General features: G+C 40.9%; 1 protein-coding gene across 1 annotated transcript; it reads right to left on the bottom strand.

Moving 5' to 3' along the window:
- Positions 1-666: 666 nt before the first annotated feature.
- LOC127536087 (chitin synthase chs-2-like) lies at positions 667-11,294 on the bottom strand. The gene is made up of 12 exons (XM_051955545.1): positions 11,196-11,294; positions 9,541-10,178; positions 7,749-7,923; positions 7,528-7,629; positions 7,296-7,431; positions 7,005-7,205; positions 4,789-4,904; positions 4,451-4,619; positions 4,168-4,347; positions 3,790-4,031; positions 994-1,104; positions 667-687 (listed from the first exon to the last, which is right to left on the bottom strand). Exons 1-12 carry the CDS (start codon positions 11,292-11,294, stop codon positions 667-669), a joined length of 2,190 nt encoding a protein of 729 aa, XP_051811505.1.
- Positions 11,295-15,481: the final 4,187 nt, after the last annotated feature.

Raw genomic sequence — 15,481 nt, 5'->3', positions numbered from 1 at the left:
AGAGTTTCAGATCAGCATCAACATTTCAGAACTTTTTTTCTCCAACATGCGACATGCACTAATTTTCAGGTTCACATTACAAGACTTTTACAAACATTTATAGAGAGAACAGACTCAAAACTCGAAAAATATGTTGGAGAAACCCTTTAAAAAGTGGTGAAAGCTCAACTACAAAATAATATTTCCAGAGATTTAAAACATTTTCTCAGCCATTAAAAACTTCCAAAGCCTTCAAAACTTGGCAAAAAAGTTTTCAAACACTGATAGCTAACTATTCAAAGATTTATTTATTATTTTTAAATTTTGAAACAGAGGCTGTTATTTATCTGACACATATATTGTACCATAAGTAGTGTTGATTGTAGCCGATTAGTACTGTTTGTAATGAGCTGTAGTGGCAGTAGCATTACCAGTAGTGAAGCAGACCAGTTGAAAAAGCAGTAGCAGCATACGTAGTAGTGAAGATTAGTGTTAGTAAGCAGTAGGAACAGTAAATACCTTTTTGCCTGGAAGGTATTCATGCTGTTCTTCTTCTGGTTTTCTCTCTCTGGGCTCAGTGTCCGTAAAAGCCACATAATGGATCAGAGTGTAGATCCTGGATGAACACAGAACAATGATATTAGATTTTTTTTTTAAAGATGAAACATCATCAGTATGAAGAAGAAATCATTTGATGTCAGTGTTCACCTGTGATAAAACATGCCAATGAACTGGAGAAAAACCGAAAGAGCAAATCCCAGAATGAACATTAAGGCTATGGGATCGATTTCGATTGTTCCTCCAGTTCGTTCGAGGTTGATGTTGACTGCCGGGATCCTGATGGCGAAGGTTTTGTTGAAGACCTGGAGGGTGAATGTCGCCGCCAACCAGAAAGCATTCACGATGAAGAAGGCAAAGTTGATCTGTGTGTTGGGAGAAAGATGACATTATTTCACCATTAAACGCACACGTCTCCATTTAGATATACACTACAGTCCAACTCCCCACACTTACCTTGTTTCTTAGCTCTCGCAGGTCATTGGCAATCTTCTTCTGTCTCTCTTTGTCATCAGCCAGAGGTTTCAGGTATTTCTCCTGAAGCTCGTTCCAGAATTTCACCTCGTCCTGCAGGGAGACACAGAAATCCTTTCAGTCCACTTAAAACTCAGACATGCACTTTTAATGTATCCCAAAACTCTCCAAGACACTTAGTGTCAACATAATAAAATACTGAATTATTAGTGTTTATGCATGTTAACACAGAGTGAGTAACAATAAAGTCCAGTGTTGGGCAAGCTACTTGGAAACTATAATGAGCTAAGCTACCAGCTACTCCGTGTTAAATCACGCTTTACTACACTAAAGCTATGACCCACAGAAATGTAGCAAGCTAAGCTACAGCAATATGGCCAAAGTAGCTTAATACATTCAAGTTACTTTTTTTTCTTACCAAAAAATTTCAGGGACTAATGAAGTCAGTCAAACGGAGACAAGAAAATGCTGACTTGTTTATTATTAAACCATCATTTTTGTTCTCAGTGCTCCAAACTTAGTAAGCTGATACACTGAGGAATATGTGGAGCTATATTTAAAATGAATCAACCTTTTTACATTAGAAATCATTGTTTTGATTTTCTTTTTAGTTTGTATTGCAGACATAATGTATCTGATAATTAAGTTGCAGTAGCTTATATTAACACACCACTTACATTGGAGGGTATAATAGGTTACATTTGATCTAATTTCCATATAAAGTAAGCCAATATTATAGTAAGACAATATTATACATAATTTGGGTATTCACGTTGGGTATTAAATCAAGTTTTATTTCTTAAGTCTAATATCTATGTAAAATCATTCAGTGCTTTCCCTAAGTGCTGTATCCACTAATACTTAACTCAATTTTGGTCTTGAGTCTAAGATTAAGATATTTAATCATTTATGCCATCACTTTTGTTACCCGTTCTGTTACTTTTTTCAGCCATTTGCTCATAGTGTTAACAGTAATACTGAAGAAGACAGATTTTGGTTTTACTGTTACCTCGTTTTCTCCCATACCTCTTCCCTCCAATATGTATCAGTTTAATTATTTAATCCCCCAATTTATACACATTCACACACTGCCACCACAACCTTACGGGTAATTTAATTAATTTACTGCCACGCGAATTTTAGATGTTGAAAAGTAGCTCGTTTGTGTGTGCATCTTATACTGCGGTTGACATGTGGTGGTTAGCTAATTGCTGCTGGTTGTGCATATTCGGTAGTCACCTCTATATGGGTTCTCAGATTTGTATTTGACGTCTTTGAAGTTGACAGAAACTTCGCCTTGGGCTGGCACAGTAGGCATCTGAAAACGACTTTTCTCCGTTTTTTCACAAAAACTCATATAACTATTTAGGTAGGGCCATGGTGACTCTCCCTCCTTCACTGCCATCTCTCAGTGAACTGAAGCGAGCATCTGTGTGTGTGGATCCAGTGAAGTCGCAGGAAGGGATTGTTGAATGACGACATCAACAGTTCCTCCGCTTCTATTGGTCGACACAGACATGTCGGCGTTTGGAGATGATGTCACTGTCTGATCCTTAAAAGTGTGAGATGAGACTGCAGCAGAGCAGAAAGCTCCGCTTCAAGCAGTTCAACATGAATCATTTTTAATGTAGCTTTTTGCGTTCGCTACCGCGCTACATGACCAAAAGATCAGCTAAGCTGTTGAAACGTTTTTTGATTTTGTAAACAACGACGCTATCACGTCGTTACAGAAAAATGTAGTTAAACTAACGACGCTATTTTTAGTGACGTTACTGCCCAACACTGATAAAGTCATTCCACTGCAAATACATGAATGTAATGAATGTACTATAGAGTGATGATAATTGTTATGGATTGGAAATCTAATAAGTCCTGGACAGAGGTGATTTAAAGAAGGATCAATAAGACACACACACCTGGTCGAGTGATTCCTCCTGCAGTCGCATGTCATCAGACACATTCTGTAGCTGTGTGACCCAACCTGGAGCAAAGACCAAGTCACGGAAATATTAGATAGCATCACATCACCTAAAGGAAGTAGCCAAATGTTCTGTACATAGGGATGTATGTTTGGGGGTATGTGTGTATTTTAAGTTTTTCCTTTATTATGTGTTACGTATTTTATATGTTTTTAGTAGCATTTGTTTTGTTTTATGTGTTGCAGTGCAGCTTGCTTTTGCCTTTGTCTAAGATAAATTTGACAATGAAGTAAACCTTGACCTTGACCGCATTTGCGTCTATGTTGAGCATTTTGAAACAAAATCATGTTGATTTTTGTTAAATAATATGGGCTTACTTTGAACTGGATTGTTGAAAACCGGTGCCGCTTGTCTGAGAGACAAACAGAAACGTTATTAGTGTTATCTCTTGCTTTGTATGACTGATAATGAATCTGACTTCATTTTCCATCATTCAAACTCACCTCTGTTCTGCTTCTTGGATACTTATGTCCTCCACAATGGTGTTTTGTGGTTGAGGCTCAGGCTGCTCTGGGATCATATTTTGCTGGTTGCTAATGACTTGTCCATCTTGAGATCTCCGGCTGGACTTTTTGCAACATTTGACCCATGAGAAGAGCCGGTGAAAGGTGCTTTTGGCTGCAGGGGTAAATATCAGCATTAGTTGAAATTGTCTGCTCTTATACAGTGCTTTTTGAGCCGCTAGTTGTACTCAACGTGCTGTCAATGACTGCCAACCTTGCAATTAGTGGACAACCTGCCATTGGCCTACCAATAAGTCGTGCATACCTTTCTGTGCTTTTGATTGCGGGACGTTAACTGCAGGTGGAGCAGCGCCAGCAGCAGGTTTCGTCTCCCTGGTCCCCCAAGAAACATTGTTCATGTTGACCATGGAGTAGATGGTGAGCAGAAGGTAGGCGCTGGGGACGCAGACGATGTAGAGCAAGCCATAGAAAATGAGGCCAAATTCCTGAGGATGCATTATCGCAGTGACTATGTAAATGATGCCCATGCAGACAACAAATATGTTGCTGGGTGACACCAAGTTCTCCACCATTGACGCTGATGGAAGGCAAAGAGACGAACAAGTCTTAGAATTAAAGCAGCTGTCAGCATGTCTTGCTTGATTTTACAAAATCCATGTAGAGTAGTTCCACATATGTCTGCATGAAATTAAACCAGTTTGAACATAACTCACCAATAATGGTCATTGTCACCACCAACATAAGGAAGGCGTACGTGATGCTCATGATTGCTGCTATAGCGATTTGAGTGTCTGCTTTAAGATGGAAGCAAAGACCCAGATAGATGGCAGGAGGAATCACAGCAATGACCAGAGCGCCAGCAGAATCAATGCTAAAGATGAGGGACAGTCCACCTGGAGGATGCAGGTACTTTAAATGTTGTTCTTGGACACCACAATTCTACAAAAGTTCACGTAAGCGGGAGATTATGCTCTGAAGCACAAAAATAACACAAACCTGCGACCAAAAGGCAGATTGTGGCAGGAGCCAGAGTGCCCGAGATGATGCTAAACAGTTGGTAAAACATGAAGGCTTTGGACATGGAGGAGTTTCTCTTGGAGAGCAGGTTGGTGGCACCCAGCAGATCTACGATGTTGGCCATCGTGGATGGTCCCCATCGCCGACGCTGAAGGTGGCACAGAAACATCAGTATGACTTCTATGGTAGTTGATGAAATGATAACATGAAACCAATCCATTTTGACTTTCAAAACAAATCGATTTATCAAGTCTTTGTGGTAATTTAATGACCATTGTAACAGTGTTGTAATGGTTCTAATTAGGTTCAGCACTCACCTGGTTGTAGAGTTCTTTGAAGCTCTCTGGTGCATTGGTGTAGGCATCTGATGCTGCGTTGTACTCCACCCTCCATCCTTGCTTCAACAGCAGAGTGCAAAGCCAGCGATCCTCACCTGCAGGGAATAGAACATTTATTTATATGTGACAGGAGCAAGAAGAAACACATAAAGAAGAAGCAATGAAGATTATAACAAAAACATGAAATGTTTCGAACACCTTGTAAGACAGATCTGTGTGTGAATAGAACAATGAGAAGCACTGTAAACTATTTTAAGTACTGTTAAAGCTGCTGTCCGGAGTTTGAATCGCAGCGTCTCCCAAAACACTGTTGGTCCCTCCCTCTGATTTCGCCCCTTTATTTGTGCACGCGCGCAGTACCTGAGAGTGGTGCCCGGAGTGCTGCAGCATCTTGCCTGTTTTGCTGTTTTCCACTCTTCTACATTTAGTAAATAATAAAGGAATTACTTTAGAATGCTGTATTGAGTCTAACTTGTACTAATACCAAAATAACATGAATCTGCTAGGACGAACGAGTAAAGTTTCAATATGTGATTACACTCGTGTATCCCTCTCGATGATGTTGTTTATCAAACTTAGTGCATTTACGCGTGTATATGTGTTACATTGTTTATTTATTTCTATCGAGAGTTCAGAATTGCATGACTCCTCTGACGAAGAGTATGTCCCAGACGCCCCAACATCTTCCTCCAGAGGTCGGGCATCTAAACGAAGCCGTCAGGTGGGCTATGGAGGCCGTGGTCGGGGAGCGACGCGAGCACCCTGAGCCAAAAAACGTCCTGCAGTCTCTTGGCCTGACAAGCCGTGGGATTGGTAACTTTTCTGGAAGTTGCTGATCCCTGATGCTCTGTCCTCCACAAGCAAAACAAATGTGCGCGCGGTTGCCTAGTGCGTAGCTCGCCCACCTCTGCATGGGCTTGCTTGCTGTGCGCGTAACCGTTGATTGACAGCATGATAAAGCTGAAGTTCGAACTTGATTGGTCGGCAGCAACCGGCGCTTTTTGGAATAACATGGGGGTCTATGAGAGGAAGGCAGAGCTCAGGAATAAATTTTCCTATCGCGTTATACTAACTTTATATTATAGTATCGAACTAGACCAGGGGTCGGCAACCTTTAACACTCAAAGAGCCATTTCGACCCGTTTCCCACAGAAAAGAAAACACCGGGAGCCGCAAAATCCTTTTGGCATTTAAAATGAAGACAACACTGCATATATCGCTTTTTTTTTTTTTTTTTTTTACCTCTATGCCCTTGTTAATCAGTCGTGATTAATTAATTACAAAGCCTCTAATTAGATTAATTTTTTAAATTGTGTCCTACCACTAATATTTATCTTACCTGGTTAATGTCATTTTTGCTCCTGGACCTCATATGTTACGTAATGTTAGCTGGAAATCAATATTTTGCGAGTGTCTATTTAACTTGTAAAATCTATTTATCTTAAGCTAATAACTTTTCTCCGGTAAGTCGCTGCCCTATTTTCCAAGACGACACTCCTCTGACTCTCTGACCTGCTGCCGTGTTCTTGCGAGTAACGTGTATCACCCTATCACGAGCACTTTTGAATCAAAGACAAGACGTGTCTTTCTTGGAGTGGAGCTTTAATATACAGGCTTGCCATTCTTGAGTACAAAACAATGTGAAACTACAGGCGTTGCTTCTCCATCTCCTCTGCATCAACCTTGCGCTCTCATGCATAGTCATGTCCCAGCCAGAGGAAAACCCCAGCAGCACATCCGGTGGAGTGACGCGTCAAAATAAGAGCGGTAATTTCACAATAAAACGCTCTATATTAAAATGCATTGAAACGCGCCTGAAAGGCAGAGCAATTTATTTCCCAAAGTTACAGGGAGCCACAACAGAGGGCTGAAAGAGCCGCATGCGGCTCCGGAGCCGCGGGTTGCCGACCCCTGAACTAGACTAACACATTTAAGCTTTGTTAAAAAATGATACATAAATTGAAAACAAACAGAAACTCCGGACAGCATCTTTAAGGTAGAAAACCACCAAATGCAGACCATTAATTATTTTCCTTTAGCAATTTGAAAAATGATAAATAGATGAATAATGATGTTGCAATAAAATTGTTAAAATGACACAACAAATCACTACTAAAGGTAGTACAGGTTTTACAATCAGGGTTTAATTACTCATCTGTGAAAGGTGAGTTTTGACTTTTGATATAAAACGTTACCTTGGTCATACTGGATGTAGTGGCTCGCCTCCATGGACTTGGTTGAATATCTCTTCATCACATTGTCGTCCATTAGCGCTGCTGCTCTGAACAGACTGAAGCATCCGGGGCTGCAGAGCACACATCCATACACATGCTCTGCTGTCTTCTGCAGCCAGTGACTAACAGCATATTCAAATTTCTGGAACCAGACTGCAGGACCTGCAGGGGAAATACAGACCATAAACTTGAGTGCTATTCTCTACATTATCTCTATGTCACTTTCTCAATGGCTGTTTTGTTCATGCAAACCTGATCCAGTGGGGTGAATCCTGCCACACACTGCCCCGACTCGAGGATACATCTTCATACGGTCGATGAGCAGCATCACAGCACCAGGCTGGAAGTCTGTGTCCCCATCTAAAGCCAGGAGGTAGGTGTTTTGCTTCTCTCTCTGGAGAAGCAGGCACAGTTAGCTTTGTTTTCCATTTATTCTGTAGTAGGCCTCCAGATGAAAAATCTGAAAATGTCTCTGTTATCTCACCTCGACCTTCTCTTTCAACTCCTTCTCATCGTCTCCTGTCCTCCAGCATGAGTAATATTTGGTCATGAGTTTATACCCCAGGAGATAATAAAGGTACATGATCTGCATATGAAATAACAAACAAGAAGATATTTTCCACAGTTCAAGTGTCGAAATGTTTCACCAAGACCTAAACATGAAACGTCTTTTAAATGATGCATGAAAATGTAACATTTTAATACCTGAGACCATCTCTTCTTGTGACGGATGAGTTCTTTATCCTTGAAGTGAACCACAATGTTGTTCCCATGAGGCATGGTGACGACCAGACGACCTCCATACGGTGTTCTTATGATGGTCTGGTCAGGGATTTGCTGCTGCTTCCTGAACAACTTCTCATCAATGTTCTGGAAGATGCTGATGACAGAGAATGAGAGAGCACTGTCAGGTCCGAACTGGATTCAAATGATTTAAAATGCTTGTGAACCTTAGACTATCTGTAAACATGGTTCTCACCCATAAACCTCTGTGATGACCTCCACAAGGTTTTCTGCATATTCGTTAAGGTGACGTTCCTGACTCCCCTCAACATGTTGGAATGCATCATCAAAGTAAACGTGAGCTTCAAAGGTGAAATCTTTGAACTTCGTTTCATTCTTTGGTCTGTACTTGTCCAATCTGCAAAGATCATACAAACATTAAGGGGAATACATGAGAGGAAACAGACTAAAATCCACTCTGAGAATGTGAAGTTAAAGGTTGTTAAAAGGACATTTCTCTGAATTTCCTTGTCCAAGGATGGTTCTCTTCACAAACTGTTCTTTCACTCAAATCAAGCATCTTATTGTTTCCTTTTAACTTTACTAGTGGCATTTATTCAGCACAATTACAGGGTTCGAATAGTGTTGGATGATCAAATTTCAAAATGTTACAAAGAAAGAAGCTGAGTATTTCTCTCTTTAGCAACCACAGACCTCAACATGATGAGAAGAAATTTATAAAATTGTTGGAACTCAGCGAGACTGAGATAGAAGAATGGTGAGGAGATATATGAAAGAATATTTCTGCAAAAAAAAACGTCAGTGCTTTTCACCTGAAAATTGAGATCAGAATGTTCATCATCTCATCGTAGGTCTCGTGCCACATGGTCGCACACAGATACACCATTGTTGTTTCAAGCTCCTTAAACCTTGACATGAAAAGATTTTGCCAATGTAAGAAACATTTTGGTTTGGAGGAGAAAGAGCCACCTCACCTTGAAGAACCACAGGAACAAAATGGTAGACTTACTTCTTCCTGTCTTTGGTACGGATGTCAAATCGGGTGTTGAGGAGCAGAGACTGTTCGATAAAAGTTCCTTCATACAGCCTCCTGATGAACAGGTCCTGTGTCCTCTGGATGCGATACACGTTGAGGTACCAGAGATGGAGGGTGGCCAGCACAAGACCAAGCCACCAGGACACTGCTAATCCTGAGGGAAGGTTAAGAAAGACATTTTGAACATGGCAAAGTATTTTTATCTTAACTATATGCTGAGGTTTAAAAGTATATCCAGACAAGCAAGCACTAAATAATGAAGTCTGCCCGATACAAGGTTCTTGAGGGTGATTGCCTTGGACACAACGGAGCACTGTGGCTAACAAGTATGTAATATAGGAGCACAGAATCTTGCTCTACCTGGTCACAAACTATTTTTAAACCATGTAACTGTTTATCATCTCGTTTTAGTGGGTGTCATGTGAACAATTTGTGCTGAACTGCGATTGCATTACTTGTAGCTCCAGTTTCTTACCTGTCAGCATGCCGATGTCAAAGATCGTGGACATATCCAGGAAGCACAGAGTGTGTGTAACATCCAAAACCAGATCTGGAAACACGCTGCCGTTCACACTTTGGTTTCTTGCATCCACAACTAAACTACAGTAGCGTGTAAAGTTGGTGCTTGCAGTTCCATTCAGGCTTATTCTGTAGTCCTGATAGTTAACAATTACGGGGATGACGAATAGGGCCATCACAGCCAGAGAGGCCAGATACAAAGGCAGGACGAAGCACCGTCGCACGGCGTGCATCTTGCAGGCTACCAGTGAAAACCAGTGACAAAGAGCTGAAGAGATCAGCTGGACTCCAATGATGATGGCTATGATCCTGGTCTCACGACTCGGGATGGAGGTCACGATGTCCCAGTCCATGTTGGCCAGAGGGATGTAGGCTCCGAGCACACAGGCAGTCACCACAATCCTGATCAGGCTGGAGAGGATGTGCAGCATGTTCCGGCACCTTGTTATGTCTTTGCACAAGTTCTTGAGGGAGGTGGAGTTTGTGTTCTCACTGATCACTCTGAAGTAGTTCTCCCACCAGTTCAAAGACACCAAGAAGGCCCCACCAACAGCCAGACCCACCCAAATGGCCATCTGGGTATCAGTCGGATCCTTGATGATGTACAGGACAAGGAACAGAACAAAACCAAGCAGAATGAGGATGAAGGCAGTGATGGAAGGCAGCAGGAAGCGGTTCCTTTCCTCGGAAGTGCACTGAGCGACCACCTGAAGGAGCGCAGAGAAGATGGCTACACTGTTCAGTATGGTCACGTTGGTCACAATGTCCAAGTGAGGCATCGCTACGATGATGAGAATGGCTGCACCCACTGACACCAGAAACTCAAAGAACAGAACCTGAAGAAGAGGCAGAAGACAGTAAATTTCAGCAACAACGTGATGAAAAAAGTTCAAATACCTCTTAGACTCTCAATCAAAGACAAGGTATAGTTAGGAAATGTTGACTTATGTCTCACCAGGGCAGTGGTTGTTTTTCTGGGCACCTTCGATGTTTTGTGACATGACTTCCAGACACTTTTGAGAAACAGGAGGACACTGGGGGCGATTAGAGCACAGCCGATACACAACAGAGCGACAGGTTTCTGATCATCTGGGATGACTTTTGTGCCTTCTTTTGATAACGTGATGAGGAGAAGCAAAGAAGCCTGGAGAAGAGATAGACAGAGATCACTGAATCAGTTGACTAATACTGCAATGTGAAGCCAAAATATAATCAGCAGCTTGTCACAATGAGTTTTAGCAGTTATCACACTAAGATCAAATACTTTAAATGACCTCATAAATTCAAGCATCACTGATAAAAATGTATTTAAAAGAGCAAACCTTGCTACACAATGCCAGTCCAAACACAAAAAGAGCTACTACAATCAAAGAGATGATCTTTAGTAGTTTGATCAGCTTCCATGGCGTCCTTTCATCTTCAATGACCGGAACCTCTCGACAGGTGTCCCATGGCCTCCTGAATAAAAACACAAAATTTCACAGTCTGATTTGAGAAAATAGTCTTAAACAAATAGATAGACAGATAGATAGATAGATAGATAGATAATTAACATCATGATAAAAACTGTATTTTCACTACTTATAAGTCCTTAAAGATATTACACACTGAGAAAAACAAATTAATTCAACATTTTTAGAAACGTATGTAATTGTACAAGATATCTTTCATTTACCTTAGAAATCTGTAAAATTACAGAACCAACACTTTTTTGCCTGTTACTTGTCACTAATTGTGTCAATATGTAGAGGCATATTTTCAGCTTAAAACTTGAAATTATCAACTTCTTCCATAAAATATAAAGGAGACATTGATGAAATTGTAATAAATTTGCCATAAAGGTTTGTACGTACTTGGGCAGGTCTCTTTCCTCCGCCATGGTGACTGCAGTAAATAGATGCTGTCTCTCCAATACAGTATATATACCACTGCATGACATCATCCATGGCCATGCCCTCATAGACACACCCACAGTGTTCAGCTGCAGGTGAGCTGCGACCCATTCTTTCACAAATGTTTGTAAAAGCAGTCTGCATGCCTCGGTTCTTGATACCATACACCTGTGGCCATGGAAGTGATTGGAACACCCGATTCTGCTTATTTGGATGAGTGAGCAAATACTTTTGGCAATATAGTGTATAAATTGTCATTGGTGTGTCCATCGCCATTTGTGACTGCCTGCCTACCTAACCTCAGAGCTCATGCATGTACCCGCAAAGAATAGAATAGAATAGAATTTGTGAATTGGTTTTTTGGTTTGTTTTAACTCAGCTTTCTTAGAATCTAGAACAAGAGATTTGACAGGAACTTGGAAAAGTTGTCTTTGCAACTGGAGTCAAAACTGTTTCACCAAGTGGCCTCATTCCACAATCAACTGAATGACTAGTATGATTAAAATGTCTGAAGTGACCAATGCAAACCCATGCATCAACAGTTTGAACTGTTTGCACAAATCTTCAAAGACTTTATTTGAGTTGGCTAAAGTTTTGGCGTTGCCAACTTGGTGATCAGGCCTCCACCTCTGTATTCATTTCAAAGGTCAAGTGCTCAAATAATTGCATTTGAATCAGAACTCAAATATTCCTGAAACAATTACTGGCATGTGTGATATCATCCCACAATGTTTTTCTGGAAAATGTCCACATTTGCTGCCCCTTTGTTACAACACAAAGGTTCTAAAATCTTCTTATTCTTAATATTTTTTCTCTTCCAATCATTTTTTAGTGCTTGGTCAAAGGAAATCCAAAGTAAACTTTGATTTGTTGGGTTAATCTGTATAAATTCTGTAGATTCCCTTAAGATGATGCCTTGTGAATTGGGGTTATATATAACTGAAGTGAACTGAATTTTCAGGAAGTTAAAGTAAAAAAAAAAAGAACAACGTTAACATTGAAACTTACTGCTGAGTGAACTGTGCTCATAATCCTAAAGCCAATATCTACACTACCAGTCAAAAGTTTGGACACGCCTTCTCATTCAATGGCTTTAATTTGATTATTTATGCATTGTAAATTAATACTGAAGATGTGAAAACTCTAAAATAATACAGATGGAATTATGTTGTAAACAAAAAAGTGTTAATCTTCAGTATTAATCTACAATGTAGAAAACAATACAAATACATAAATAGCATTAAATGAGAAGGTGAGTTCAAATGTTTGAGTGGGAGTCTATCTATCTATCTATCTATCTATCTATCTATCTATCTATCTGTCTATCTGTCTATCTGTCTGTCTGTCTGTCTGTCTGTCTATCTATCTATTGTAAGGTCTACCAGCCATTATCAACAATGAAACAGAACCAGGACAGAGTTTTATTTATTCCCCCACCTAAAAGCTCTGGAGTCCTAGCACCTCAGCAGCCACAGGATGGAGATGGGCTCCCCTTTTGATCAGCGAAGCAAGAGTGACACCAGGATACCATGCCAGATGTGGGAAATGTCTGACATGGATGTGAGAAGCACCAAGTCAGCAGGAAGCGAGGCCAAGAGCTGACTTTAAAGGATTCCCCCCAATACAGACCTCCAGGATGTGTATTGGACCTGTCTTAGCAAGAGACTGGCTCAAAACCTCCAAGCACCATCAAAAGTCCCAAAGGAACCAAATTGATGGCAATAAAAATTCTGACTGATTCCTGAACCACAGAAGAGAGGAAGCTCAGAAACCTGGAGGGACACTTCAAAGACATTCCATTCACAGACAACGGAACTCTGAACTCACATCAAAACTAACAAAGACAATCATCCCACAATTCTGAAAAAAAATCCTTTTATGTACATCCATTTTACCAAACAAGTGAACTTTTCAATGACTTTGTGATTAATCTATCTCTTGCCTTACTTTTAATATTTTATTCCTCCTGATTAGTATCAATGTCCTAATTTTAACGTGTCTGCCGATCACATATGAGCATGTTTGGTATCATTTTAATCAGCTATCTATCAGTAATGCTCCTAGAGAAGCCATGTTCAAAAAATTTTAATATTTTGGAAAGTTATAGAAATTAGCTGAAAATGTAACTCTGCGAGGGACATCTGAAGCTCAGCCCCCCTGACAGGGGATGTACCAGACCCCTGCTGAGTTAATGATATGCAAAGGTACACTTTAAAAGACCACATCTGAAAGCACCATTTTGAGTTCTCTTGAATTTTGAAGTCGACTTGCTATCCGTCATTCTGAGGCTCCACTCTGTCCACCGTTGTTCCGACCCGCTTCCACAGGCCGACCGGACCGCACGCATCATCATCACCTTCGTCATCATCATCACGGGCACGCAAGTACCTTTCAATCACTGAATACTTGGCGCATTCCTCTAAATTCTTAGATTCCCTAAAACCATTCATTTGGCAAATTTTCACATTGGCATTTCCCAAAAGTTACGGCTGCTTTCAGGTGTGGTCTTCTAATTCCTTCCTCCCAGAGCACCATATTACAACGTAATATTCTCCCAATATTGCATTGTAATATTGTACTCTATTCCTTCCTTTCCCTGTCATTCACATTACGCTTATTGTTTGTTTTGTGTTAGTGTTTTGTGTTGTATGTGTAGTGTTGTGCTTTTAGTTGATAGACATCATTAATCATAGTTAGTTGTTGTCCTGTTGTTGTTGTTAGTAAATAAATGTTTAGTAACTAAATCCAGTTGACTCAATTGTTTATTGTTCACATTTTGGTCCCTAACTTGTATTTGATTCCAGCCAATGGCGATTTTAGGGGGTGGCCTGGGGTGGCTGGGGCCACCCCTGAAATCTCATTGGCCACCCCTGCGGCCACCCCAGATCTGATAGGTAGTTGGTCAAGTTCGTCAACAGCAGAAACAAGAGAAATTCTGTCAATCAATGATGACAGCCGATCAACTGATTTAGAGCCAGTTTTACAGTTTGAACTATCACAGTAATGGTTTTTACCGAGGCTGTGACAGCTGATCTCTGTTCAACATACGTCTGGCCAATGACCATACAGGTGGAGAGTCAGGTGACCCACGCACATTGCGTCATACGTTGCACCTGCTGGACTGTGAGGATGGTGAAAGGAGCTTCACATGCTGGATAAGGAAACCGGTGAAATCTGTCGGAAGTATGGTAATGCAATGTTTGTTTATATCGTAGTTCCCTCTGAATGTGTAGAAAAACTTCATCTAGCACTAAGTATCAGCTAAAAGAGTAAGACGAACTACACTGCAGTGGCTGCACTAGCTAGATTAAGTTTAGCAGCCTCAAACCAAGTTAAGAATTGAACGTTAGTTTTCTTTTTTTCCTGATATCGCCAGTGTCTCCCCGCAGAGGAGATTATAAACAGAAACGGACATGTGGTGTTAAACGTACATGCTATAATAACCTGCTTCCTTATTGATGCTTTTATTTTGCCGTGTCGGTGCCGCCATCAAGTAGACCACACGTAGCAGAAACCATAGACATATATACGTAGACGCCTCATTGACTGCGGCTGCCCACTCGAGCGATGTGCCTACAGCGCCGCCATCTTGCTTCAGGGCCAGCCGAGGCAGCGGTGCATAGACATCTATGGAGGAGAGAGGTACTGCTGAATCTAAAAGTGGAATTATTCGCTGAATTTTGAACCGATTGCCAAACTGTTTGATTTTTAGAAATGTCACACATGTAGCTACTATACAAGGTTCTGGGATATTTTTTTACAATGCTGGTTTTGCCATAGATAGATTGATAGATAGATAGATACTGCTATAGACCTTTTCGCAGTGACGTCAGAGTCGGGGACACGTGACCATACCTTCCTTAGCAACGCACGCCGCCATTTTAAGAGGGGGCAACAAAGTCATTAGCAACCATGATTTGACCGCCGAAACCACACGGTTTTGACCCGGAGAAAAACGTCTGGTGATTATTTCAGAAATCTTGAGCCAAAAGCCAAGCTACGGTATAAAGAAAAAATAGAACTGGTTGGTTTGCAGTCATGTCCGTACCAAATTCCTCTGGTTTCATGGGAAAACGACCCTACTACGTGTCCAGATCTTCATTGGCACTCCATTTACGAGTACCTTATCAACAGCCCAGGCATCCACACAATGGAGAAGATGAAGACTTATAAAAGCCTGGACTCATACGTTTTCTTTGAGGTATGCTTATATTTATACATTTTTGTGCATACAGGTCAATGTCAGA

This window comes from Acanthochromis polyacanthus, chromosome 11 (assembly GCF_021347895.1).
Source record: "Acanthochromis polyacanthus isolate Apoly-LR-REF ecotype Palm Island chromosome 11, KAUST_Apoly_ChrSc, whole genome shotgun sequence".
In the NCBI taxonomy this organism is placed as follows: domain Eukaryota; kingdom Metazoa; phylum Chordata; class Actinopteri; family Pomacentridae; genus Acanthochromis; species Acanthochromis polyacanthus.
This window is presented reverse-complemented; position numbering and strand designations above follow the sequence as displayed.

What these genes read in the sequence shown, in the direction of transcription:
- LOC127536087 (XM_051955545.1), bottom strand. Translation starts at nt 11,294, where the DNA reads ATGGCCATGGATGATGTCATGCAGTGGTATATATACTGTATTGGAGAG. An exon ending in GAGGAAAGAGACCTGCCCAA is followed by an intron (nt 10,179 to 11,195) that starts GTACGTACAAAC and finishes CCTCTTCTTCAG; the next exon opens with GTTCTGTTCTTTGAGTTTCT. An exon ending in AGTTGAAAGAGAAGGTCGAG is followed by an intron (nt 7,432 to 7,527) that starts GTGAGATAACAG and finishes CTCCAGAGAGAG; the next exon opens with AAGCAAAACACCTACCTCCT.